Source organism: Colobus angolensis, unplaced genomic scaffold, assembly GCF_000951035.1.
Source record: "Colobus angolensis palliatus isolate OR3802 unplaced genomic scaffold, Cang.pa_1.0 Scaffold48, whole genome shotgun sequence".
Taxonomy (NCBI): Eukaryota; Metazoa; Chordata; class Mammalia; order Primates; family Cercopithecidae; genus Colobus; species Colobus angolensis.
In genome coordinates this window covers 7,934,974-7,962,621 of record NW_012118265.1, presented here as the reverse complement: position 1 = coordinate 7,962,621, position 27,648 = coordinate 7,934,974, and the positions used below count along the sequence as shown (strand labels likewise).

At 38.7% G+C, this 27,648-nt stretch overlaps 2 protein-coding genes across 4 annotated transcripts in view; both read left to right on the top strand.

The window, feature by feature from the left end:
* The window catches only part of GPR149 (G protein-coupled receptor 149), a 94,833-nt gene extending 83,526 nt beyond the window's left edge, over window positions 1-11,307 (top strand). Inside the window, exon 4 of the mRNA XM_011958986.1 lies at window positions 10,400-11,307. Within this exon, the coding sequence (XP_011814376.1) occupies window positions 10,400-10,972 (573 nt within the window). The 3' untranslated portion in view covers window positions 10,973-11,307. The remainder of the gene's footprint in view (window positions 1-10,399) is intronic.
* A 12,968-nt stretch (window positions 11,308-24,275) lies between these two features.
* Window positions 24,276-27,648, top strand: part of DHX36 (DEAH (Asp-Glu-Ala-His) box polypeptide 36) — a 51,174-nt gene continuing 47,801 nt past the window's right edge. For all 3 annotated transcript variants that reach the window (XM_011958984.1, XM_011958985.1, XM_011958983.1), the window contains exon 1: window positions 24,276-24,599. In XM_011958984.1, the coding sequence (XP_011814374.1) occupies window positions 24,357-24,599 (243 nt within the window). In that variant the 5' untranslated portion in view covers window positions 24,276-24,356. The remainder of the gene's footprint in view (window positions 24,600-27,648) is intronic.

Here is a 27,648-nt window from a genome sequence, read left to right as displayed (position 1 = left end):
CCTAGTCATACCAATTCTGACATCCACAACAGCAAGATCATTTTTAGCAAAAACATCACTGATACCAGTTTTTAATTCAGGAGCAGATTTGTTAAAGTTTAGGTTTCCAACAAAGAGATTGAAAGCCGCAGTCGGTTCTGTGCCTTCCACTTTCTGTTTCTTGGCTTCAGGAGCTGCTTTCTGTTTGGCCATTTCCTTCTTTCGTTTTCCAGGTGCTTCTTTGACAGGCTCTTCCTCCTCCTCTTCTGCCTCCTCATCTTCATCCTCATCTTCATCCTCATCTTCGTCGTCGTCATCCTCGTCCTCATCATCCTCTTCTTCATCTTCATCCTCAGCCACATTCTTGGCTTTCACAGGAACAACTTTTGCAGCTTTCTTTCCTTTGGCTGGTGTAGTCTCCATAGCTTCTTCTTCAGAGTCATCTTCCTCGTCGTCATCATCCTCATCCTCATCATCTTCATCATCCTCATCATCCTCATCCTCTGAGGCAGGGGCAGCAGCTGCTGCTTTCATCACTGCTGGTTCAATTTCATCTTCATCCTCATCTTCGTCCTCGTCATCCTCATCATCTTCCTCACTGTCATCCTCCTCCTCTTCATCACTGTCTTCCTTCTTGGCATTCTTACCATTCTTTGCCCCCTTGGCTGGGATGGCAGCACCCTTCTTACCAGGAGTTGCTACCAATGCTTTGCCTGGTGTGGCTCCCTTCTTGCCAGGTGTGGCAACTGCTTTGGCTGGTGTAACTGTCTTCTTGGCAGGTGTTGCTGCTGCCTTTTTGCCTGGAGTGACAGCTGCTTTCTTGGCTGGTGTGGCAACTGCAACCTTTTTTGTTGGGGAAACTACCACCTTCTTTGCTGAGGTTGCAGCAGCCTTCTTGCCTTTCTTCTGAGGTATGACAACCTCTTCTCCACTGCTATCATCTTCTTCATCTTCTGACATTTCTTCATCTTCACTATCTTCTTCTACCTCCTTTGGAGGAGGAGCCATTTTCTTGGGGTCACCTTGATTTTTACCTGCCTTCGCGAGCTTCACCATGATGGCCGCTTATGGCGGCGGAGTGTGGAGCGGAGAAGTGGCGCAGATGAGTCCAGAGGAAGCCAAGCGACGGCGATGGCGGCCGCGGGTGCTGAAGATCCCGGAGCACGTACAGCCGAAGGCCAGCGAAAGCTCGAGACTGAGGCGAAAGACTCTAAGTTTTTTTCCAAATGTATTTTTGTACGTTTGCATACAAGATTGAATTAGTTTCCTAGGGCTGCCGTAACAAATTATCACAAATTAAGACGGTTGAAAACAACAAAAACGTGTTGTCTCACATTTCTAGAGACCAGAAGTCTGAAATAGGGTGTCATGAAGACCATGCTCCCTCTGAAAGCTCTTGGGGAGGATCCTTTTTTGCCTCTCCCTCACTTTTGGTGGCTCCAGCAATCCTTGGTGTTCCTTGGCTGGTGACAGCATAGCTCCAATTGTTATCTGCATCTTCACATGACTCTTACCCCAGGTACATCTGCGTCCAAATTTCCCTCTTCTTATAAAGATAAGAGTCACTTGATAAGGCCCATCCTCATTCAGTATGACCTCATACAACTTGCTTACACCTGCAAAAACCCTATTTCCAAATAAGGTCATATTCACAGTTTACAGGGGGACATGAATTTGGAAGGGGATGCTCTTCAACCCATTACAAACATGAACAGAAACCAATATTAACAGTTTTTGTATCATATTCTACTTCTTTCAATTAATGTTCATTTTCTGTTAAGATACTATTACCTTTTACTTTTGAAGTCTCTTTTTGAAACTGTCCTTAAACTTTCTGAATGATTTTCAAATTTGTTGGCTACATTGTGGTTTGTGACTCAAGTTGTATAGTATTTCCTTGTTTGTTGTTACTGTTTCCTGAGATGAGACTCTTTATTTGAACTTTACATTGATGGCTTGTTGGACTCAAATGTTTATAACAGTTTTCCAGTAAAATTAGTGAGGATAATCTGACTTATTACAGACACTGGACACTTTGAGAGTGTTATACATATTTGTCTTACTAGAACCATAGGATTATTTTAATCACTTTTCCTTTTAGATAATTTTAAAATATTTCTTTTCTGTCATAAGTGCCATTCTCTACATTTTTTCTTTCTCTCTGTTTTCTTTTTTAAATGTGAATGGGAAATTAGCTATACCCCAATTGAGACTCTCATTCTAGTCAACCCAACCATTAGGGCAAATTTTTGAAATAGTGCCCTCTACCTAGCTTGTCTTTTGTCTCTTAACCTAAAAATAGAACAAACCCCAACACATACTCCAGATGATGAACCCTGCGGCTAACTACTAGCATCCAGCATCGGCAACACACTCAGTACCCTTACCCCTACCTCCTGGATGCCTTTCTAGCAATATTTTGTAATCCCTGCTTCCTTTGCTACCTAATAAACTTCCTTGATCAAGAGTAATCATGATCATAAGAAAATAATTTAGAAATATAGAAATACTGAAAGTGAAATGCCAAGCCACTATTCATTCCCAGAGGAAACAATTCTTGATGTGTAGCCTTTCAAACTTTTTTCCATGCCTGTCATATATAGGTATGCTTGTATGTCTGTGAATCTATTTTCATTCCTATACATGTTTAATTTTCTGGGCTGATTTCTCATGATTATTTTTAACAAGAAAACTAGATCATACTGTACAGATTGTTTTGCAATTTGCTTGCTTTTATATCTTAAAATGTATGGAAATTATTTTACCCAGGCAGAACTTACAGCCTTCCCTCAGCTGTTCAAGATAGCTTTTCAGGACATAACTGTATCACAATTTATTTAACTATTTTCTAAATGTAGACCTTTAGACTGTTTCTAATTTGGGGCTTACAAAAGTGCTGAAATAAACTAACATTATGATGTTCTGGTATTTGGAGGAAGCAACTCACAGATATAGGGTCAATGGTAAGCATATGTAATTTTTATTTTATAGTCAATTATAATCAAAATATACTCTAAAGATGGCATCAATCTTTTTATTTCTGCTGGGGTATTTTTTCTGTTTATCTTTTATGGAGGGCATTCTGAAAAGCTAAAATGACCATTGTTTTTACTTATTTTTAAAATTATTTGTAAGGCTGGGCACAGTGGCCACGGCTGTAATCCTAGCACTTTGGGAGACTGAGGAGGATGAATCACCTGAGGTCAGGAGTTCAAGATCAGCCTGGCCAACATGGCAAAACCCTATCTCTTCTAAAAATACAAAAATTAGCCGGTACTGGTGGGACACCCCTGTAATCCCAGCTACTTGAGAGGCTGAGGCACAAGAATCACTTGAACTCGGGAGGTGGAGGTTTCAGTGATCTGAGATCACATGTACCACTGCACTCCAGCCTGGGTAACAGAGTGAGACTCTGTCTCAATAAAAATAAAATAAAATAAAATAAAATAAAATAAAATAAAATAAAATAATTGGTAAAATTGCACATATTTTTATGTGTTTACTCTCCATTTTTCTTTAATTGTTTTGCCCACTTCCCTTTTCCATTTTTCTGCTAGACTGTTTATCTTACTGATTTAGAAGAATTCTCCATAGCATCACTATTCAACTTTGTTCTATATAGATTACAAATATATTCTTCTAGGTTGCCTTTAGTCTTTCACTTTTGTTTATAGTATATATTTCTATGTAGACATTTTAAAGTTTTTTGCAACCAAATCTGTCCATCTTTTACTTTGTGGTTTCCAGTTTTCATTCCAGATTTGGAAAGGTCTTATTCACTCAGTACTTTAATTATTAAGAAGAATTTTTTTAAATGTTTGCATGTAGCATCAGAAAGCTACCTAACTTAATGTTGTAATGGATAATGAATAATATGTAAAAAGTTTATTTGAATAACTTATTCTGTTTTTTGTTTGTTTCTTTTTAAAGTATAATTACCCTGCTTATTTTGAAATGCCATCTTCAGCGTATACTATATCTACTTTCTTGGCTGTATGTTTTCCTTCATGGATTTACCAAATCTTGTGATGAACACCCTGTATTAATTGCTGTAGCTACATATTATACTTGGGAATCCACCTTATTGTTTGTTTCCAAGTGTTCTTGGTTATCTGCAAGCATTTACTCCTGAAACTATATCTTAAGAGAAACTTCTAAAACAAAATTTCAGTGGAACTTTTATTAATATTGTATTAAATCAATAAATTAAAAGAAAACTGCCGTGGTCGTGAGAAAGTTTTCTCATGCAGAAACATTATTCTTTCTCTTTTATTCAAGACTTCTTTTATTATTGCTGTTTTTTCTTCATAAAGTCTCACATACTTCTATAGTATTGTTGCTATTTTGGATGATACCTTTTAAAAATTATTTTTTGACTGGCAATAACTATTGATTTCTTAATATTTTTTACCTAAAATTCAGTCACCTTGCTAAACTCCCTAATATTTTTAGATTACTTCTCTAGAATTTCCTAGGAAGGCAATATTTTCATCCGTAAATTACAATAATGTTGTCTCTTCCTACTCATTATATATATGTCTTATTTTTTTCTTGATTTTTTGCACAGCTAGGACCTCTAGAACAATGTTAGACAATAATGTGTATATTATCTATAAAAATTGAGCCCTGCTCTGGGAAGAATTCTCAAGTCTTCTTTTTTCTCACCCCACCTACGTTAGGCACCCCATTCCATTGTCTCATAATACCTCAGCCTGGGTCTATTTTAGCATCAAACACATGCACATGCAATTGTTCATGAGCTTGAGCATTTCTGTATTATATGGACTCTTAAGGTATGAAAGTCTCATTGTTGCATTGCTATGGACTTACCGGCTAACCCAGTTCTTACTACATAACAGTGGTTCAATTAATTTGTTCTCTTAGCTTTTTTTTTTTTTTTTTGAGATGGAGTCCTGCTCTGTCGCCCAGGCTGGAGTGCAGTGCGCGATCTCGGCTCACTGCAAGCTCCGCCTCCCGGGTTCACACCATTCTCCTGCCTCAGCTTCCGGAGTAGCTGGGACTACAGGCGCCCGCCACCATACCCCTCTAATGTTTGCAATTTTAGTAGAGATGAGGTTTCACCGTGTTAGCCAGAGTGGTCTCCAACTCCTGACCTCAGGTGATCCGCCCACCTCGGCCTCCCAATCTCTTAGCTTTTAACTCTAATAGTCTTCACCCGGCGCGGTGGCTCAAACCTGTAATCCCAGCACTTTGGGAGGCCGAGACGGGCGGATCACGAGGTCAGGAGATCGAGACCATCCTGGCTAACACAGTGAAACCCCGTCTCTACTAAAAAATACAAAAAACTAGCCAGGCGTGGTGGCGGCGCCTGTAGTCCCAGCTACTTGGGAGGCTGAGGCAGGAGAATGGCGTAAACCCAGGAGGCGGAGCTTGCAGTGAGCTGAGATCCGGCCACTGCACTCCAGCCTGGGCGACAGAGCGAGACTCCGTCTCAAAAAAAAAAAAAAAAAAAGAGAGATGGAAGATTCTGTCAGCTTCCTCCTTGTATCATACAGATATTACTTCTTTTCAGTTTTACTTCTCTTTCAGTTCAAGCTCCTATTTTCTCTTACCTAGAGAAATGTTTCTCTAACTTAAATAATATACTAGTCTCTTACAAAGGAAAAAACTTTATGAATCTTGCTGTCAAATCAAATTTTTGTGATTTTGCTTAAAGATATACAAATAAAATTGGTGTAAACTTCTTACACTTACAGTTCTTATACAAATCTAAAACCAAACCAAATTTTTACATTTACTACTTTCAAAACTAGCATAACTAAAATGACCAAATTAAAGTCAGTACTGTTTTGCCAAAACTAACCTATCAATTTTGAATTAATAATATAAAGATGTACACTTAGATCTGTTTCTATATAATCTGTCTCTGTGTTTTTCCCTCATTTTTTAGTTGTGGTAAAATACACATGAAATTTACTATCTTAACTATTTTTTTTTTGTTTTTTTGAGACAGAGTCTCGCCCTGTAGCCCAGGTTGGAGTGCAATGGCGTGATCTCGACTCACTGCAACCTCTGTCTCCCAGGTTCAAGCGATTCTTCTGCCTCGGCCACCCAAGTAGTTGGGATACAGGCGCGTGCCACCATGCCCAGCTAATTTTTGTATTTTTAGTAGAGACGGGATTTCACCATGTTGGTCAGGCTGGTCTCGAACTCCCAACCTCGTGATCCACCCGCCTCAGCCTCCCAAAGTGCTGGGATTACAGGCGTGAGCAACCGCGCCCAGCCGTTATCTTAACTGTTTTTAAGGGTAGAGTGCAGTGGTATTAAGTACATTTATATTGCTGTGCAACTATCACCACCATTCATCTCCAGAACACTTTTCCTCCTGCAAAGCAGAAACTCTACTCATTAAACAATCACTCTCCATTCCTTCTTCCCTCCAGCCCCTGGAAACCATCCATCATTCTACTTTCTGTCTTTATATTTTGACTACTCTAAGTACCTCATGTAACTGTAATCATGCAGTATTTGTCTTTTGGTGACTAGCTTATTTCACTTAGCGTTAATATCTTCAAGTTTCTATGTTGTAGCACATGTCCAAATTTTCTTTCTTATTAAGGAGAATAATATTCAATTTTATATATACTATGTATTAATATTATATACATGATATATAACATATAATTAATAACATATTTATATTAATGCATTATTATATAATATATATGCTATATATATACCATATTTTGCTATCCGTTTATTCATCAATGGATATGGGTTGCTTTCATATTTTGCCTATTATAAATAATGCTGCTATGAACAAATATCTCTTTGAGACCCTATTTTCAATTCTTTTGAGTATCTGCCCAGAACTGGAATTCCTGAATCACTTGGTAATTCTATTTTTTAATTTTTTGAGACAATGCCATACTATTTTCCATATCAACTGTACCATTTCACATTCCCACCAAAAGTGCTCACATGTTCCAATTTCTCTACATCCTTAACAACACTTATTTTCTATTTTGATGGTAGCCATCCTAATGGGTGTGAGGTGGTATCTCGTTATAATTTTGACTTACATTTGTCTAATGATTAGTGATGCTGAGTATCTTTTTATGTGCTTCTCAGCTTTTTGCATATTTTCTTTTGAGAAATGTCTATTCAAGTTTCTTGGCCACTTTTTAATTATGTCGTTTATTTTTTGTTGTTGTTGTCTGTGGTTTTACCTCTATAACTCTCAAATAAACACTACTCGTTTGAATATGAATGTTTCACGAAATGATTTTAGTAACTCGAGACTTTGCGTGCTCTTTCAGAAAAATCAGACTTCATATATAGCCAAACTCTGGCACTATGCATTTCTCAAATGCCAATTTTAATGAGCTGTCATTTGATAACTCAGTAAAGCTTGTTCGTTCATTTTAAGGTGAGTTTAGCATGGGGAAGTTACTGAAATCTGCGTTGTATGGATGCATAAAATCAGGCGCAGAAAAATTCTTTGTTACTTTTGCTTTTGTATCAACTACTTATCAGTGAAGCAAGTTGGCACATATAATGACATAATTATGCTGTTAAAGCTCTAGCAAAAGTTTCTTTAAGCTAGCCATGCCTATACTGCTGGGTACTGTCTAATAACTCATTTTTTTCATCACATTATTAAGCTTTAGAAACATTTTTTAAGCACCAAGTTTAGTTTTTTTTAATTCTGTAATAAATTAAAATGTCAGAAAGTTCAGCTTTCAAATTAACTATGTCTCTTAGGCTGTATTTATAATTCACATTATTAAATAATAATATTATTCTTAAATTTCTAATTCACATTATTGAATGATATTATTAAATGACAGTCAAATTTTCTGACTGAATAATGTTTCAGTCAATTTTTATTCAGAAAAAAACAGAAGTTTCAGTCTTTGATAACAAAAATGTTTTCTCAGGATGGAAAGTTTTCACTATAACCCTTTAACTGGTGATTTATCACTCAGAAAGCAAGGTTTTTAAAATTGTAAATCTTGACCGAGCATGATGGCTCACACCTGTAATCCCATCACTTTGGGAGGCCGAGGCAGGCAGATCACAAGGTCAGGAGTTTGAGAGCAACCTGGCCAACATAGTGAAACCTTGTCTCTACTAAAAATACAAAAACTAGCTGGGTGTGGTGGCATGCATCTGTAGTCTCAGCTACTCAGGAGGCTGAGGCAGGAGAATCACTTGAACCCAGGTGGCAGAGGTTGCAGTGAGGCGAGACGGCGCCATTGCACTCCAGCCTGAGCAAGATAGACAGAGCAAGACTCTGTCTCAAAAACAAACAAATGAAAAAACCTATAAATCTTTTTTTGATTTTTAAGATCAGTTTCACATGACCCCCTCCACAATATGAAATCTCCCTACCCGCAATAGTCATTCCTTGGACCTTATAGAATTTGGTACCTATCTCTCAATTACTACATTTAGAACTAAAATTTTTATTTTGTTTCTTTACGTGACTTTTTCATCCAATCATCTGTGGGGTCTTAAGAGCTAGCATCTCCATACATCCAATGCAACCTCAGAATCATGTACATCCTTACTTAGCAAATGTTTAATAACTGGATGTATAATAATAGGAATGAAACCTACTTTTCTTTTGCCAGAAGTTGCCACCGCTCAAATATTAATAGTCTGATGCTGTGATGAACCTGTGTGGTTCTTCTGTCTCTCTTACTTCAGCCAGCATTACACATGTAGAGTCAATGAAGTTCTTTTCCTTGGCAGATGGCTGAACTGAACATTATAGTGTAAATTTTCAAAATTTCCAAAACTTTAGAGTGCAAGACTCTACAGTTAGGTTCCTAGGTCTCCTTATGAGTAAAGAGAATTCAAGACCCCCTCACAGAGAGTAACCAGGAAAGAATGATCATATGTCTCACAGCCCACATTGTATTTTTTCGTAGTCTCTCAATTCAAGAAGTAGAGCATGAAGGCACCCCCAATGAAACTCATCCTCTTTAAAACTTCTTTAAATAGAAAATAATCTAAACTGTTCTCCAATAGTGAGAACCTGTCTTCCTCTAGCCACTGTTGGGTCCAGATTGAAAATGCCCATAGCAAGTAGGGTGATCAATCTCCCACTGCCCCGACTCCTGCCCATTTGTCTAAGACTGGGGGATTTCCTGGGATGCAGAAATTTCAGTGCTAAATATGGGACAGTACCAGGAAAATTGAGAAAGCTGGTCATCCTAAGTTGGAAAAATGCCATTATCTCCCATGCCAGTTCCCCAGGTGGACAGACACATTTAGGCCAATCCAGTTAGTAACTGTAGGCTTTACAGGTGGTAGGCACTTACATAAAAAGTGTCTGTGTACCTCCATCCCTCCCCCCTTTTTTTTTCTTTTTGGACTACAACATTTCTTTAGTTAGAGCAAGCTATCCCAAACTTTACTATGCAACAGAATCACCTAAAGGGCTTGTTAAAATACAGATTGCTTGACCCTGTACCTGGGTTGAGACCTAATTGAGTAGGTCTTGGATAGTGCTAAAAACCTGTATTTCTGACAAGTTACCAGAAGCTGCTGATGATGCTGAGTTGGAGACTCAGTTTTGAGAATTACTGCTCTAGAAGTTTTGCACATTATCATCTTCTGGGACTAACACATAATCAAAAATCAAAACATGTCAGTTGAAAGTGTGAACACATGAATCAGCAATAAAAAGTACAGACTATTTTAAGAATCAATCTTATTTTCTACATTTCTGAAGCACCTCTCAGTGGTAAGTACAGTTTTTAAAAAATCTTAATACACAAAGCATAATAGAAAAGGTTTATACTTTTAGGCAAGTTTTTGAAAGAGGTGGAATAGTATTCTTTATTATTGGGTTTACTTTAATGACCGATTTCTCTGTGGAAAAGTAAGCACACCGTAGCATAATTCTGGTGACATTTGGTTCCTCTTATGTAAACTCAAACCTAACAGTTGAAATATCTTTTGTCCTTAAGTCACAGTTTCACAATTATCATTTACTCTGGCATACTAAACAGAAAAAAAAAAGTTCATGTTGATAACAGTCTACATTTCTTCCAACTTTTGCAAACATTTTAATGTAACTGAGTATGTATCACAAATATAAAAGCAATTTCAGATTGTAAATATGCATTCAATTTTATGTTCGAATTCTGCCTTTGAAAACATCTATTGCTTCCCATCAGTACATACCTTTGCCTTTAACTGGGGAGATATGCCCCTCATCTTCAAATAAATGTTCCTAACTACCCTCATTAAATGTCTGATTTGACCTAGGAGAAACTGACGTATGGTGCTTCGGTGGCAGTATTTAAATCGCATATCTATAAAATGTTTCTAGGGAAATTGATCTGAAATAGAAAACTTTTATCATTCTGATGAACAAAATGAATTTCTAAATGTCTCAACCTCAGAAACTAGCTTTCAATAATAACAATTTTGTTTTTGTCCCCAGCGTTCCAGTGGTGCCCTTGCCATTCCCTTGTGTGCATTCCAGGGGACTGTGTCTCTCCATGCACCTACAGGAAAAACCCTATCTCTTTCTACCTATGAAGTAAGCGCAGAAGGGCAAAAAATAACTCCAGCCTCTAAGAAAATAGAAGTCTATCGATCCAAAAGTGTTGGCCATGAACCAAACTCAGAAGATTCTTCATCCACGTTTGCAGACACCAGTGTGAAAATACACTTAGAGGTTCTTGAAATTTGCGATAATGAAGAGGCCTTGGACACTGTGTCAATCATTAGTAACATCAGCCAGTCCTCCACACAAGTCAGATCTCCATCCCTACGTTACTCCAGGAAAGAAAACAGATTTGTTTCCTGTGATCTAGGGGAAACGGCCTCATACTCCCTCTTTTTGCCCACCAGTAATCCTGATGGTGATATCAATATCTCCATTCCAGACACCGTAGAAGCACACAGGCAGAACAGTAAAAGACAGCATCAAGAGAGGGATGGCTATCAGGAGGAAATCCAGTTGTTAAATAAAGCTTACAGAAAAAGAGAGGAAGAAAGCAAGGGTAGTTAATGGGTATTTAGTCTAACAGCAGCAAGAATGGATCTGCAACGTCAGCTGTGAAACTAACACCTTTGTTATGAGACTGATTTCCTTTTATTTGTTGGTTTACATAAGTTTTACTGATTTAATAGTTAATTTTTTGTGGGACCAACTAGAACTAGTGTAAACAATTAAGTGCATTTGATGTGTTACCTAAAGATCACACACTATGGTAATTACAAGATTTTGCTTCTTATCTGATTTCTAAAAAATCTGTTCTAAATCAAATCTTGGCCTACTTTACTAATGTTTTTGCTTGTTTGTCAACCTCCTAGTAAACAGAAAATTGTATAAATTCAGTGATTATACTGTTTCATGCATATGTTTCTACATATAATGTTGGCCTTTACTGCAAAGGGGTAAAAAGATAAATTTTGGGAATGGAAGAAATGTAACAAAACTCCAAATTGTATTTGAAGGAACTTGCTTAAATGTGCCTAGCAAAACAAGCTTATTACACTTACTGCTTTAGCTTTACATTATTCTGTAAAATGAAAAATTAGCTTCCAACTGGGAAACGTGCATGTTCCTAGTCTATAAATAGTTCTTTCCTTCATTTCTACCAAATACAAATTGTTTACTGTTTTTTCTTTCTTTCTTACCTATAACAGTTTTCTTTTCATCTTTTCAGTATGCCAAGACTGTCCCATAAAACAAATATGTTGTGTGTTAGAGGTGGAATTAGAAGTATCTTTAACTCAAACATTATTGGAAAAAACTTGTAATCGTATAATTGTACACTTTTTCCTAAATTCTTTTTTTAACTTGAGTGGAAATTGGGGGAAAATACTGGCAGACTGAGTTCTGCGAGGTGCATTCAAACATGGTAGGCTTCTGGATACAGCAGTCCAAAATCCTATAAGTCTAAAACAGAAGTATCTGTTTTTAAAGCTATGGATTGGGCAAACTTTCTTAGTTATTTTTGAAATAGAAAAGTTTACTTCAAATATTCTGTCAAGTTTAGGTGCTTGTTTCTTCTCTAAAGACGTGTTGTCTCAAAGAAACAACCGAACCTATTTTATTAAGTGATTGTAAGATACACATTTCAAGACAATTCTAGAAGGCATTACATTGCAAAAAGGCAGGAATCACCTTGGCAGAATAATAGCAATGTGTATTTCAAAAATTATAAAGTGATTTTTCTTCAAATTGCTTTATTCTAACCTTCCTGTAAACATATATGGAATATATTACCTAAAAGTTTATTTTCCAAAGTTACTAAGTTGACACTTTACATGGTCTTAGACTTTGTGCCCCTCCCCTCACTCACATACTTTATTTATTTATTTACAGATTGAATGAATTGTATTTTAGAATGATTTATTTTTGTGTCTATTTTATTAGCTTGAATTAGAATTCAAAATTGCTTGACATGGGCTTTCAGAATGTTTCATCTTCGGAGGCTGTTTTGTTGCCACAAGGACAAGTCATTTTCAAAATAATTATCTCAATGGACTTTCTCGATCTTTAACTTCTCATTATCTAGTTGTCTAAATTTGGGAAACATATGTATTACCATTAATAATGTTTGTAAAGCAAGCCTCAAATAATGTGTAACATATGAATTCAAAGCCAAATGTATTCTCATTACAAATATATTTTATTTTAAAAGACTATCACCAATATTAACAGCTATTTTAACACAGTGACAAATGAACAGATCAATCAGATATTATAAATCAGTAGCATTAAATGTCTTTATAAAAGAAAAATTGAATTGAATATTCTAATAATGCTTTGTAAAAGATAGGCTTTGATATCTTAAACTTAGATGTATAATTTTCTGAAAGAGAAAAGTGATATTGCTGCTTTAAAATGCGATTTCAGGCAAAAAGTAAATTAGACACAGGATCATAATAAAGCTGAAAAATAGCAAAGATTTGGAGGCAAACACATTCTTTATAACTGCACAGCAATTTGAATGGGACAGAGATTCTAACAGAAATCAAGGTTTAAAGAGCATTAAGAAATAGATAGAAGATAATAATGCCCGTTTTCCCTCTCATTTTAACTGAACAAGAGCTTAAACTAGGGGAATTGGAAAAATAATTAGGATATTCCCATTTAATTGCACTTGGATGTTGAATTAACTGTATAATGGATGCACATAAAAATTCTGCTGCATTGAAACAACACCAGGATTATTTAGCCCAAAGTCATAGTTTGAAAGGCTAATCAGCATCATATTACTAACACGTAACACTTCAAATTCCAAGCCAACAATAGCTAAGTATACAAGAAAAATCTACTAGAGCTGTGCTTAAGCATGAATGGCACTCCAAATCCTTGTTAAGGGAGGAGAAGATTAAACTACACAAGTTCACTTAAGTCTACTTACTCTTTAGAGTGATTGATTATAAAAGTGTTTCTAGTAGAGGAAATAAATACCTTTATAGATATCTTGTGATATAGCCAAATACCTTACCCTTGTATAGTTATATTGTTCTTCTTATTAATAAATACTCTATTTTGTATGGTTATCTCTTTTCTCTGTAAATTGATGTATCTGAAGGCAAAAACTTCTTGTTACCTAATAAAAATATCACCATCTGGTGGTGACTCCTATAAACTGCATACATAATCCCCAAGACTCCCTAATAGTATAAACACCTAATACATAACCCTAAGCCTTCTGAGAGTTGTGACTGACGGAGGCAACTCTTTGAAGATAGCAAATGCCACCATATTACTTAAAATATAATAAAGAAGTCTTAGTTATGCATTTTTGGAAGCTTTTCTTGACATGTGTCTGTAATATTGGATTTTATAAATCAATCTTCTCTTAATTTCTTATACTTTTCAGCTACCCTAATTCATTTCTTCATTCTAATGTTTAATAAATGACTATGACATACTAAAAATTGTTCTAGGCACTTGGTTTTACAACTTTTGAGCAAAACTCAGACAAAACAAATATATGTATTTATATTTACTGAGTTTGAGACAAACGCAAAGTCAGAGAACACAGTCCACACGAGATTGCTCTCACTCATGACACAAATTGCAAATTCAAGGAGTTCCCAAAACCACTGCTAGTTTCAATAATTCACTAGAAGGGCTCACAGAATTCATAGAAAACTGTGTACTCATGGTTATGGTTTATTACGGCAAAAGGACACAGAATAAAATCAGTCTAGAGAAGAGGTCACAGAGCCAAGTCCAGGAAAAGTTATAAATGTGGAACTTCTATGGTACCCTCCGCATGGAGTCATGGATGGCATTACTTTCTTTGGCGTTGATGTGTGACAACTTGCACAGAATACTGCCAAGCAGAAAATCTCAACTGAACCTTGGTGTCCAGAGTCCTTACTGGGGCTGCATAATGGTGGGAGCAATGGTAAGCATGGCTGACTACTCACATGACTGATGTCTCTTTCAGGCTCTCCAGGAGGCCAAGTTGATACAGAATGTCCAAAAGTCCCCTCTCCAAAACACATTGTTACTATCTGCTGGTCCAAAGCCCCGAGACAAACAAAGATACTCTTCAGCCATGACATTCCAAGGGCTTAGAAATTACCTCCCCAGAAGCTGAGGACAAAGGCCAAACCTCTCTTTGGATAGGTTATGTTCTTTTCTATACATTTACATATATACATATGGTAATGATAAGTGTGTGGTACATATATATGTATGCTGGTATTAAGTGTATTGACAGAAAATAGGGACCAGAGGTAACAATGGCCAAAGAGTAAAATTAGAATAAAGGGACAAAGATGGAAAGAGTGTTTGTTTTCAATAATTTAGTCAGAAAAGTCTTCATTGATAAAGTAACATTTCATTAGAGCCTCAAATAAAGTGAGGAAACATCCTATGTGATTATCTAGGGAAATCACAGTCCCAGCAAAGGGAACAGCAAGTATCCAGAAGTAGGATTGTGGCTTTTGGAATCTGTGAAACCATTAAGGAGGTCAATATGAATGCAGCTGAGTGAGAAAGGGAGAAAGTGGTTGGAGATAAAGGCAAACAGATAATGGCAGGAGGAGACAGGCTATTAGTGCCGTGCAGACCAGGTATGAACATTGAGTCTTGTTTTAAATGAAGTGAAAAGCCATTGGAGGGCTCTGAGCAAAAAAGTGACATGATCTGATTTCAAAAATGATTGTCTATTGCAAAGGCCAAAGACTGTACAGACACAAAAGCCACCACAGAAAGAACACTTAGGCTATTCTAATAGTCTGGGCTAGAGATGATGTTGGTTAGGTTTAGGGTGGTAGTAGTAGAGATGGCATCAGAATTGTATTCTGATGCAATAAGTGGAGAAGATTTCCTTGGTAACATGAAATAAATTACACATTTCTTAAAAGCCTATGAAGCCTATAGCTTGAGGGAAAAACAATTATCACATTTATTTTCTGTCAATACTCTGCAATATCTCAATGTTTCTCCACTCCTCTATGTATCACAGAGGCTAGAAGACAGAAAACTTTGTTTCCAAGACCCTCTTTTCTGCAGAGTTTGGGTTTAGCATCTAACAATGAAAGGCATTTGTACAAAATTTAGAAGGCAGAGAGCAGCAGCAGTTAAATGAATGTCCCTTATCAGCAGAGCCTTTCTTCTTTAAGATATGGCTCAGGGGTCTAGGTTCATGTAGTTTTACAATGTTAATGTATAGTTCTTATGATCATTTTGCTCATCTGCATCAGCCGACAGATGGGAAAAGGACATGAAGGATTCTGCACTGGAGTGCTTGGTGAGACTGGCTTGGAAGAACTGCACCTCAGTCATTGCAGCCTCTGCTATTGAATAGAACTCAATACAGAACCACAGCTGATTCCAGAGAAGACTAGGAAATATATCTAGCTGTGTACATGAAGAAGAACCCAAACTATGGCGAAGAATTAGCAAGTCTGTCTCTGTTGCTTGCCCTATAACCAACTAGACAATCACATACTGTACCATAATAGAATGTAAATAGCGCTCCCTGCCCATTTTTATAAGCCACAGAGGCAGAGGCATTGCACACAGTAATTGAACAATGATACATTTTCCCGACTTTGAATTGTACGGTCTTAACCCTGAATCTGTGATGTCAACACTCTAGTTCAGACTATAGTTCTCCAAATGTAAGGTGGTTTGTTTATACAATCTCTTTTATAGCTTAAAATAAAAAGATCATATCTGCTAGTCTTTCCTACAGCCTTGAAGTCTTAATTTCAAATACATAGAGAATACATATACCCAAACATTCATACACAGGCATAGAAACATATATTCCTCTCAAGAATAGGCAATCACTTTCCAGAATTGAGCAAAGATCCAAATATAAAACAACTTTGAACACAATCTGTTGCAATGTTATATAGAGCAGTTTAGATAACCGAAGGCATGCTGTTTTTGAAACACTTTGTTACAGAGGAGGACTTTTGCTCTACCTTCACATATACATAGTCTCACTGAATAATTTTTCAAGAATAAGGGAAAAAATATGCCTCAGAGGTAAATTGTATTCTCTACCACTTAGTAAAAAATACAACTTCTAAATACTTTCTTTTTTTGTGTTTTTTTTTTGAGTTGGGGTTTCGCTCTTGTCACCCTGGCTAGAGTGCAATGGTGTGATCTCGGCTCACTGCAACCTCTGCCTCCCAGGTTCAAGCAATTCTCCTGCCTCAGCCTCCTGAGTAGCTGGGATTATAGGCACCTGCCACCACACCCAGCTAATTTTTGGTAGAGATGGGGTTTCACCATGTTGTCCAGGCTGGTCTTGAATTCCTGACCTCAAGTGATCCGCCTGCCTCAGCCTCCCAAAGTGCTGGTATTACAGGCGTGAGCCACCATGCCCAGCCCCAAAAACTTTTTAATGTCAGGTCAAAAAATATTAGGAGTTTAGACAAAGACATGGTTAACTACTTAGCGTCATAAAGTTACATTATCTACTTTCTAACTGAACCTTAAAAGGCCTTATATTTTCATTACCCTTTTTAAATTAAAAAAAAGTTCTATTCATTAAAATTTCTTAGCACTCTTTCACAATACTTTTTCCTAAGATCTAAGATTGCATGTTTACACTGGGTGAGGAAAATCCACCAATTTAATGAGATTGTGTAGTTTTAAAAGGAAAATATGTTATGAAAATCTCTCAAGAAGGTTTTTAATGTGGATCTTGAAACCCTATGACCTTACAAAGTCACAATTTTTGTTTTCTTTTTTGTGGGAAACAGATGGAATTAGTAGGCAGACATGGCATTTGTTCATACAAATATCTGGTTCACCTAGCATAGTGCTATTTTAGAATTGTTTTCCTTCCATCCCACATGCTCTTCCTTTTCTTCCATTTTTTTTTTTTTTTCCTGAGACAGAGTCTTGCTCTGTTGCCCAGGCTGGAGTGCAGTGGCATGAGATCACTGCAGCCTTGATCTCCTGGGCTCAAGCTATCCTCCCACCTCAGCCTCCCAAGTAGCTGGGACCATGAGCTTTGCAACATGCCACCTGGCTAATTTTTTATTTTTTGTAGAGACAAATGTCATGTCATGTACTTCCACCTTGCTTGGTGACACCTGCTCTTGAATCCAGCTGCAATTCTGTGAGGAGGCTCAAACTAGGCCACACAGAGAAATCAAATAGAGAGGCTATGTGTAGGTGTTCCAGTCCATAGCCAGACTTTACATTCTATAGAAGGGTAGGGTCACCTTTATCAGCATGTCCCTATCCTCACCTCCAAGTGGAAGTAGAAGTTAAAGGTTTCATTTTCCAAGAACACTGAAGAAAATCTCCTTCACTCCCATGCCTTTATGAATATTACACCTGTGAATAAATTATATAAGAGTTGTTTCACAGGGTTCAGATTAAAAAAATGAATAAAAGATTCCCTGATCCTGAGAAAATTGTGACAGTTTCCAGTGGTGGTGTGGTTCTGTATGGCTCACGTTTGCTGCATTCCAGACTGGACAGCAGGTGTGATGGGGAGAGCAGAAGCTGGACACCAAATGCTGTGGGTTTGAAAGCAATGGCTATGCATTCTGTGGCCCAGGCCATCATTAATGAAGAGGACATTTGAAAGAGACATCTTGGTTACCTGTCCAAAGAACAGCACACAACAGAGGACCAGTAAGAGAAACAATGGCAATTATAACGAACCATTCTGTTTGTTTTCTGGCATTAGGTAATGTAAAATTTTCATGGTTCTGATGAAGACAGGGAAAAAAGAAAAAGCAGGTAACAACTGACATTTTCCTCCCCATCAATCTCTCTCAGGTCTTTCATTGAAAATCTTCCTTTTGTGCAGATTTTTACTACAGTGACATTTGTCCTAAAGTGTTCACCTAAAGGAATAGCCTCAAGTAATACCTTAAGTACTAGTTCATGCTGAAGAAGTATGGAAAACAGTAATTTCACATTGATAACTAAGAATCGACTTAGGATCAGCAAACATGAGGTAAAGGGCAATAAAACAGTGTATCAGAAAATAGAGATAACGCTAACTTTCTCTGGGGCTGTCATGAGGATTGTGTGAAATGAGATAAGGAATTGTATTACTTTTCTAGTGTAGCCATAAGAAATTACTACAGAGTGTTAACTAACACAAATTTACTATCTTAAAGATCTGTAGCATAATGTTTTGACAACAGTCTTCATTGGGCTAAAATCAAGGGGTCAATATGGTTGTATTTCTTTATATTTATTTATTTTTCTTCATGTTAGATGAGCAATGTGCCGATGTCATAACAAAGTTAGAGGGTGGCACATCTCACACGTGCATACGAATACCCAATGATCATGCTCATGAACTACAAAAGGATCAGCATGGTTCTATTCTTTCTGGAAGCCCTGGGGGAGAATCTATTTTCTTTTCTAGTTCTAGAGGCTGCCCAAATTCTTTTGCTTGTGACCCTTTCCTCCATCTTCAAGGTCAGCAACAGTTAGTAAAATCCTTATGTCACATCACTATGACCTTCTGTTCTGCCACCCTCTTTTACTTTCAAGGACCCTTATGATTACATAGGGCTCACCCAGATAATTCAGGATATCTTCCTACTTTAAAGTCAGCTGCATTCATCAGATTTCCCAGAGAAACAAAACTAATAGGATAAATATAGATACACAAAACTGAGCTATATCATGAGAGATTGGATCACATGATTATGGAGACTGAGAAGTCCCACAATATGCTTTCTATAAGCTGGAGACATAGGAAGCTCAAGCCTAAAGGCTTGAGAACAGAGTGCTGATGTCCAAGAACAGGAGATGGATGTCGTAGCTTAAGAAGAGAGAGGGAATTAGCCTTCCATCTTTTCGTTCTACTTGAGCCCTCAATGGATTGGATCAAGCACACTTACATTGATGAGGGTGATCTTCTTTACTTAGTCTATGAATTCAAATGCTAATCCCTTCCAGAAACACCCTCACAGACCCACCTAGAAATAATGTTTTACCGGCTCTCTGAGCATCCCTTAGCCCAATTAAGTTGACACATAAAATTAATTATCACATCAGCTGATTAGCAACCTTACTTTCCCCTGGCCATGTAATATATTCACAGTTTCCAGGGAGTTTCCATGAACATCTCGGCCAGGCACAGTGGCTCACATCTGTAATCTCAGCACTTTGGGAGGTTGAGGTGGGAAGATCACTTGATCCCTGGAGTTCAAGACCAACCTGGGCAACATAGCAATACCTCATCTCTAGAGATTAAAAAAAAAAAAAAATAGCCAGGCATGGTGGTGTACACCTACAGTCCTAGCTACTTGGAAGGCTGAGGTGAGAGGATTGCTTGAGTCTGGGAGGTCGAGGCTATAATGAGCCATGGTCATGCCACTGCACTTCATCCTGTGCAACAGAGTGAGAGCCCACCCCTACCCAACCCCCCCCAAAAAAAACACACAAGGACATCTTTGGGGCCATTATTCTGCCACAAATGCCTGTCACCTAGTCTAATACCTAGCAAATGCTAAGTGACAAATAAACACTAATTCTCTTCCAACCTTACTCTCTGTATTAGTCTGTTTGTGTTGTCGTAACAAAATGCCACAGCCTGGGCAGCTGAAACAACAGAAATGTGTTTCTTAAAATCTGGAAACTAGGAAGTCCAAGATCAAAGTGCCAGCTAATCCAATTCCTAATTAGAGCTGTCAACGAAGAGTGAAACTGTAAACCATTTGAAGAGATTTATTCTGTGCCAGATGCCAATGACCATGGCCCATGACACAGTCCCAGGAGATACTGAGAACATGTGTCCAAGGTGGTCAGGCTACAGCTTTATTCTATATATTTAGGAAGACACGAAACATCAATCAATACATGTAAGATGTACACTGATTCCATCTGCAAAGGTGGGACAGCTCAAAGGAGGAGGGAGTTTTCCAGGTCATAGGTGAATTCAAAGATTTTCTGACTGATTGAAAGAGTTTATCTAAAGACCTGGAATCAACAGAAGGGACTGTCTGGGTTAAGATAAGTTAACCCAGTTATGAGTTGTGGAGACCAAGGTTCTTATTATGCTGATAAGGCCTCCAAGGTAGCAGACTTCAGAAAGAATAGATTGTTACTATTTCTTATTCAACTTAAAAAGGTTCCAGACTCTTAGTTAATTCTCTCCTGGATCATGGAGAAGATCTGGAAAAGGAAGGAGATTCTCTACAGAATGTAATTTTCCCCATGAGAGACAGCTTTGAAGGGCCATCTCAAAATATGTCAAAGAAATATATTTTGGGGTAAAATGCTTTCTTTCAGGGCCTACTGCTATGTTGATATCATATTGCCACAAAGAGTCTGTTCTGTCAATCTCAAGGTCTCTACTTCAACGTTAATACAGGTCAGCCGTACCTGATTCCAAAAGAAGGAAGGTATAACGAGGCATGTCCAGCCTCCCATTCCCATCATGGCCTGAACAAATATTTCAGGTTTACTTTAGAATGCTCTTGGCTGAGAGGATGGATCCATTCAGTTGGTTGGGAGGGCTTCCAATTTTATTCTGGGGCAAGGTGTAGTGGCTCACACCTGTAATCCCAGCACTTTGGGAGGCCAAGGCACGAGGACTGCTTAAGCCCAGGAGTTCAAGGCCAGACCAGGCAACATAGGAAGACCTCATCTCTACCAATTTTTTTTAATTAGGTGGGTGTGGCAGTACATGTCTATGGTCCCAGCTACTCTAGGGGGCTAAGATGGGAGGATAGCTTGAACCAGGGATTTCGGGGCTGCAGTGAGCCATGATCATGCCACTGCAACAGAGCGAGGCTCCATCTCAAAAAATAAAATAAAATAAAATAAAAAAGGAAGAATTTTAGTTTTGGTTTACAGAGCTATTCCTGGAGCGTAGATGGCTGTTTTGTCCTCACATGTCCTTTCCTCTGAGAGGGAGGAACTAGCTCTCTGATGCCTCTTTTTAAAGGGCAGTAAACCTTTTATCAGGATCTCACCTTTATGACCTCATTTTGCTTTAATTACATTTTTTTTAGAGGCCTCTTCTACAGCCACACTGGGAGTTAGGGCTTCATGGTGAATTTTGCATGAACACAAAGATTTAGCCCATAGCACTCTCACCATTTTCTTCCCACTTTGCCCCTATCATCTTCAATATGCCTACTCAATCTCATCTCTCAGACAATTGACATACTTTTCATATTAGGAGTGTCCAATTGGGATGCTTCTATAGAAATTATTTATTCCTATGACCTTAATCACATGTGCCAAGGACTCCCAAAGCATATAATTTCAGTCTACTCTCTTTGTGCTTTTCACTTTTCAACTTTTCTTTTCTTTTTCTTTTTTCTTTCTTTTTTTTTTTTTTTTGAGACAGAGTCTAGCTCTGTTGCCCAGGCTGGAGTGCAATGGCACAATCTTGGCTCACTGCAACCTCTACCTCCTGGGTTCAAGTGATTATCCTGCCTCAGCCTCCCGAGTAGCTGGGATTGCAGGCATGCACCACCATGCACGGCCAATTTTTGTATTTTTGGTAGAGACAAGGCTTCGCCATGTTGGCCAGGCTGGTCTCAAACTCCTGGCCTCAAGTGATCTGCCCACTTTGGCCTCCCAAAGTATTGGAATTACAGGCATGAACCACCACACCCGGCCTCTGTGCTTTTAACTCTTATAGCCAACTGCTTTCCAGATACTCCATTTGTATGTTTCATAAGTTCCTCAAAGTTGACATGTACAAATAAAACACATTAACTCACCCTGCCCCCCACCCCCAAAATGTTCCTTGTCCTATGTTTCTCGTCTCAGGATATAATGTGCCGCCTCATGTGTTAATAATTCAAATCTTAAACTTGGAGTCATTTAACCCTTCTAATTCTCCACATTCAATGAATCATCAAATTTAAGTAATTTTATCTTCTAATGTCCCCTGATTCCAATTATTTCCATATGTAATGCCCTGTCATCCCATTTTGCCTCCTCGACATCACAGCACATTAACTAGTTTCCCTGTATCCACTCTTGTCTCCGCTATTTATTTCTAAATGAAGCAGTCAAAATAATCACTCCTCTGCTTATAACATACCACTGTTCTTGAAGTGGCACATAAGGTTGTCCATAATCAGACCCCTATCTACCTCTTTGGCCTTCCCTATCAGTCTCTAAGATTCAGGGTAGTTGTCTATGCTCTCCGATGTTTCACGTCATCATCTGTCTTTACATATTGTTCCCTACACCTGTCATACTTTTCTTCTGCCATTAGTCTGGCAAAAGTCTACTTATGTCAAAAGTTGTTGCATAACTCACCTAACTCCAAAATTAAATTCTTTTGCTGTAATATCTCATGCCTCTTAGGGAGGAAAACTTTTGTCTACTCTCTTAGATTTAGTGTTTGCAGGTCCCAGAGTTAAAGTGACAAAACAGATTAGCAAAAGACAGACTTAACCACATACATAATAGAGTTCACAGAAAAAGGTGATTCAGGGAGGCAGAATTTCGGCTTATCTACTATCTTAAAAGGGGAAGAGAAGGGGAAAACAGCACTTATGGAAAAAACAAATGACTTTTAGTAAAAATAAATGACACCTTAAAACAGATGCCAGATATGATAGCTTTGTGACAATGTCTATTCAAGCGTGTTGCCAGCTTCTAGCATTCAGGGATAAGAGTCAGTCTTCCCTGGTTTCCCTCCCAGGGAGGAGATTGATTTGAATTCTTCCGTGTGGTTCTGCATTTAGACAGGTAGACTTCAGAAACTCAAATGTCTTTGCTCAAAATAATTTTTAGGTCACAGTGGTGTATCGTAGACCCCTTCCTGGCATACATTTCCCTTTCTTAATTCACTGCACAAAGATAGCCTTTGTCTTTCCCTTAAGACTGGGCCGGGCGCGGTGGCTCAAGCCTGTAATCCCAGCACTTTGGGAGGCCGAGACGGGCGGATCACAAGGTCAGGAGATCGAGACCATCCTGGCTAACACGGTGAAACCCCGTCTCTACTAAAATACAAAAAACTAGCCGGGCGAGATGGCGGGCGCCTGTAGTCCCAGCTACTCGGGAGGCTGAGGCAGGAGATTGGCGTGAACCCGGGAGACGGAGCTTGCAGTGAGCTGAGATCCGGCCACTGCACTCCAGCCTGGGCGACAGAGCGAGACTCCGTCTCAAAAAAAAAAAAAAGACTGTAGGCAAATGAAAGTTAATGCCATACTTGCTTTGTTCAGTGAGTATTCCCAGTACCTTTACATTAGTTAACCGTAACATGAGCTGGATATCTCCTGGTGAACATCCAAGCCTGTGTGGCCCAATTACTTGATTATTCAAGAACAGCTTGCACAAAACATTCAAGTGTTCTGGTTTATAAACAGTTTATGGTTTCAAATGAACATATGAATCTTCAAAGTAGTTTATTTACATTGCCTAAGAGCTCTGCACTGAATTTGGCAAGACATGCTCATCTTACACTATTGGATAAACGTAGTAAATAGTGACAATACTTTCAAGGAGGTTAAGGGTATTTTAAATTACATGTTTGAAAGATTGTCAGGCTGTTTTCAAGACTTAAGAAGAACTCATTTTTTAGAGACTTTTAGAAGATGGCGAATTGATCCACGGGTTCTTTCGTTTCAATCAACGTTTACTACCCTAGGACCTAAGTGCAAGAAAACAGCGGATTTTACCAGGAGTAAGAAAGTAAAAACCAAAAGCCATTGGTTCACTTGCTGGACCTAGGGAAAGAAAATCTACGGGTCTTTGGCTGGCTGTTGTTCCAGAGGTACAGGGGTAAACAACTCAGGGGGATCAGACAAACCCCAACCCCCGCCACCATCCAGATCACCGGGGTCGTCACGCCGTGACGTCACCAGAAACCGCTGCTTGTGATGCTAAATGGCCCGCCCTCTTGCGCTGCGCTACGGAAGCAAAACGGAAGTGGGCGCACAGTGCCTTCCGGGACCGGACGCCATTTCCAGCGGTTGCTGGTTCTGACGGGTTGTAGTCCGCCAGGACAATGAGTTATGACTACCATCAGAACTGGGGCCGTGATGGGGGGCCCCGCAGCTCCGGTGGGGGCTATGGAGGGGGGTCGGCAGGTGGTCATGGAGGGAACCGAGGCTCAGGAGGAGGCGGCGGCGGCGGAGGAGGTGGTCGAGGCGGCAGGGGCCGGCATCCCGGGCACCTGAAAGGCCGCGAAATCGGCATGTGGTACGCGAAAAAACAGGGACAGAAGAACAAGGAAGCGGAGAGGCAAGAGGTAATCTCGGATTCTATAGTGGAAGGGATGAGGCAGCACAGGATTTCTTCTCTCTCCCGCTGCCCCCTTTTTCCTGGTTTTGTTTCCTAAGTGATGCACGTGCTTTGTGAAATGCAAATGAGGCGCAAATATGTCATGTGGGCGCTCCCTGTAGCGGGTGTACTGCTTTACGTTAGCCATGCGCATCTGACGAAAAACAGGCAGGATTTCTGCAGGCTGAATATATACTTTGCTTAGAGGACTTGAGAACTGTGAAAAAGCAAATGTTAAGTTCACGTTCCAACCGAAATTAACTTTATTAATTGTCGTTGTCGTATCCTCTGGCCATCCTTTCAGTTAGAATAATAATTGTCACTTTAAGGTCTTTGCCTGGTGAAGAAGCAAATAGCGACTTTTCTACATTTGAGATAGGTTTGCGCGGAACAAAAGCAGGCAGACACTATTTTGGTTGTGGATCGTTCAGAAAAATAGTCCAGCTTTTATTATTAGTGTTAAAATTATCCGCAAACCTAGGTTTTTTGTTTTGTTTTGTTTTTTGTGTTGGGGTGGAGAAATTTCTGTTGATTAGCAGATTCTCTTTGAAAAGGAAAATGAAAGGAATCTCCAGAGATGATTTGGCTTACTCTCCTCTCTTCAGGTGATTGTCAGGTTGATTTGTATCTTGAAGATCTGCAGTAAAGGAAACAAAGTTCTAGGAGTGACTAATAAATAAAATTCTAATAAAAATAATTTTTATCATTAAGTAGGAACTTAGTATATGCCTTTGGTGACTTCTTTTTAAAAAGCACCTTATAAAATGTATTGTAGAGTGTAATTAGATCATCATTTAGGCTACTTTTTTTTTTTTTTTTTTTTTAGACAGAATCTCACTCTGTCGCCCAGGCTGGAGTGCAGTGGCTCAGCTCACTGCAACCTCGACTCCCAAGTTCAAGCGATTCTCCTGCCTCAGCCTCCCGAGTAGCTGGGATTACACGCGTCCGCCACCCCTCCAGCTAATTTTTGTGTTTTCAGTAGAGAGGGGTTTCACCAGGTTGGCCAGGTTGGTCTCTAACTCCTGACCTCAGGTGATCCACCCGCCTCGGCCTCCCAAAGTGCTGAGATTACAGACATGAGCCACCGCGCCCGGCCTAGACTACTATTTTAAAACCATTCCATTTCTTTTTATTTCTTTAACCGTGTCATGTTCATTCAGGTGTTTCCGGGGGACTTATCCGTTTATCTTCATAACTTAAACTTCTTTAATAAACAAATCCACTTCTTTTACAGCCCCAAATTAACTTTTTCGTTGGGCAGACTGGCTTTTGAAAATCAGGATAGGGACGTCTAAGTAACTTTACAACTTTTGTTTATTAAGGCTCTGTTTCAAACAAGGTTTTATGCATGTTGCTCCAGGGACTTGAAGAAATGTGGTATTCAAGGAGCTTACAGTCTAGCTGGGAAAATAATACCTAAACAGATGAAAAGTTAAATAAGTCAGGAAAAAATGCTCATTATTGTTTCCACATGAAGGGAATGGAACTTTTGATTTCTACTTGCGTTCCCGTCCTCCTTTTAGTGGTGACATGACCAATTTATTCACTTGCCAAGGCCAAATGAGATTTATCTTTGCTTCTTCCCCTTCATTTCAGCAAATCTCTGCCTTCTTAATATATCCCAACCTAACTGTTCTTAACCTTCTAACTAGTCATCTAGCTTCCATTCCTGCTCTGCATTGTCTGTGCTTTGCAGAGCCGCCTATGGTGATCTTTTAAAAGGAAAAATTAGATCATTTCATTCCCTAATTCACAACTTGAATTTGGAAGTCGGGTCACTTCTGTCTCAGTCTAATACATTTCAGTTGCATCTTGACATGTTTTCTGGAAATCTTGGTAATATGGCTTCAACATAACAGGTTTACCACTTTGCGCATTTCTCCGAGCCCACGTCCCCAGTCTAATTATAGCTTTTGTAAACATAATTTATTTTTACTTTTTAGTACAGTGTCATACTGTTCTCCTGTCTAAAATGTACCTTTCCGTCTTGTTTTAATGTGAGTATTTTTTAATGGGCTCATCCCAGTTCTTCTTTGACCACCTTTAGCCTGATGTCATTGCTTCCCAGTCAGAATTTCGATAACTTTTACTTTTAAAGTCATGTCATGTGTTTTCAAAATGAATAGTTTTTTTTTTTTTTTTTTTGAGTCGGAGTCTCACTGTGTCACCCAGCCTGGAGTGCAGTGGTGTGATCTCGGCTCACTGTACCCTCTGTCTCCCGAGTAGCTGGGGACAGGCGGGCACCACCACACTCGGCTAATTTTTGTACTTTTAGAAGAGACAGGGTTTTGTTATGTTGGCCAGGCTGGTCTTGAGCTCCTGACCTCAGGTAATCCACCAGCCCCAGCCTCCCAAAGTGCTGGGATTACAGGTGTGAGTCGTGTTGCCAGGCTGAAAATGAATGCATTCTAATGATGCATTCTTGAACAAATGTTCTCTCAACAAATATTTTTTGAGGACATTATTTTTGTGATGGTATCTTAAGTACTGTATTAATAGAGGCTCTACAGAGATTGTGGTTTGTTTGGAGCGATAAATATAATACAATATTAAGATATTAGAGAATATGGGCTATCACCTAACTCAGGTCAAGGTATTTTAGAAGATTTTTCAGGGACGGTAACCCTTAAGCTGAAACTTGAAATATAGTGTGTGTGTTTGAGGTTTGGGGTTTGGAAAAGATTCCAGGCAAAGGCAGTAGCATGTGCAACAACACCGAAATCAAGGAAGCACATGTTCAGTTCAAGAAACTATAAAAGATAAGAACATGGATGTGGAGAGTAGTGAGATGAGGTTAGGGCAGTCAATTTGAAACTTGTTGGCTGCTTTGCACAAAAAGGAATATATTTGAATTTACAACCCAGTACACACATATGTATAACTGGATGAAAAGTTTTGTAAAATAATATTTAATTACCTGCACATTGCTTTGAAGTTTTTTTGTTTTTGAACTTCTCTGTTCTCTTTTAATGCTGTTCGTGATCCTTTAATACAATTTCAGAAACAGCAATTTGAAA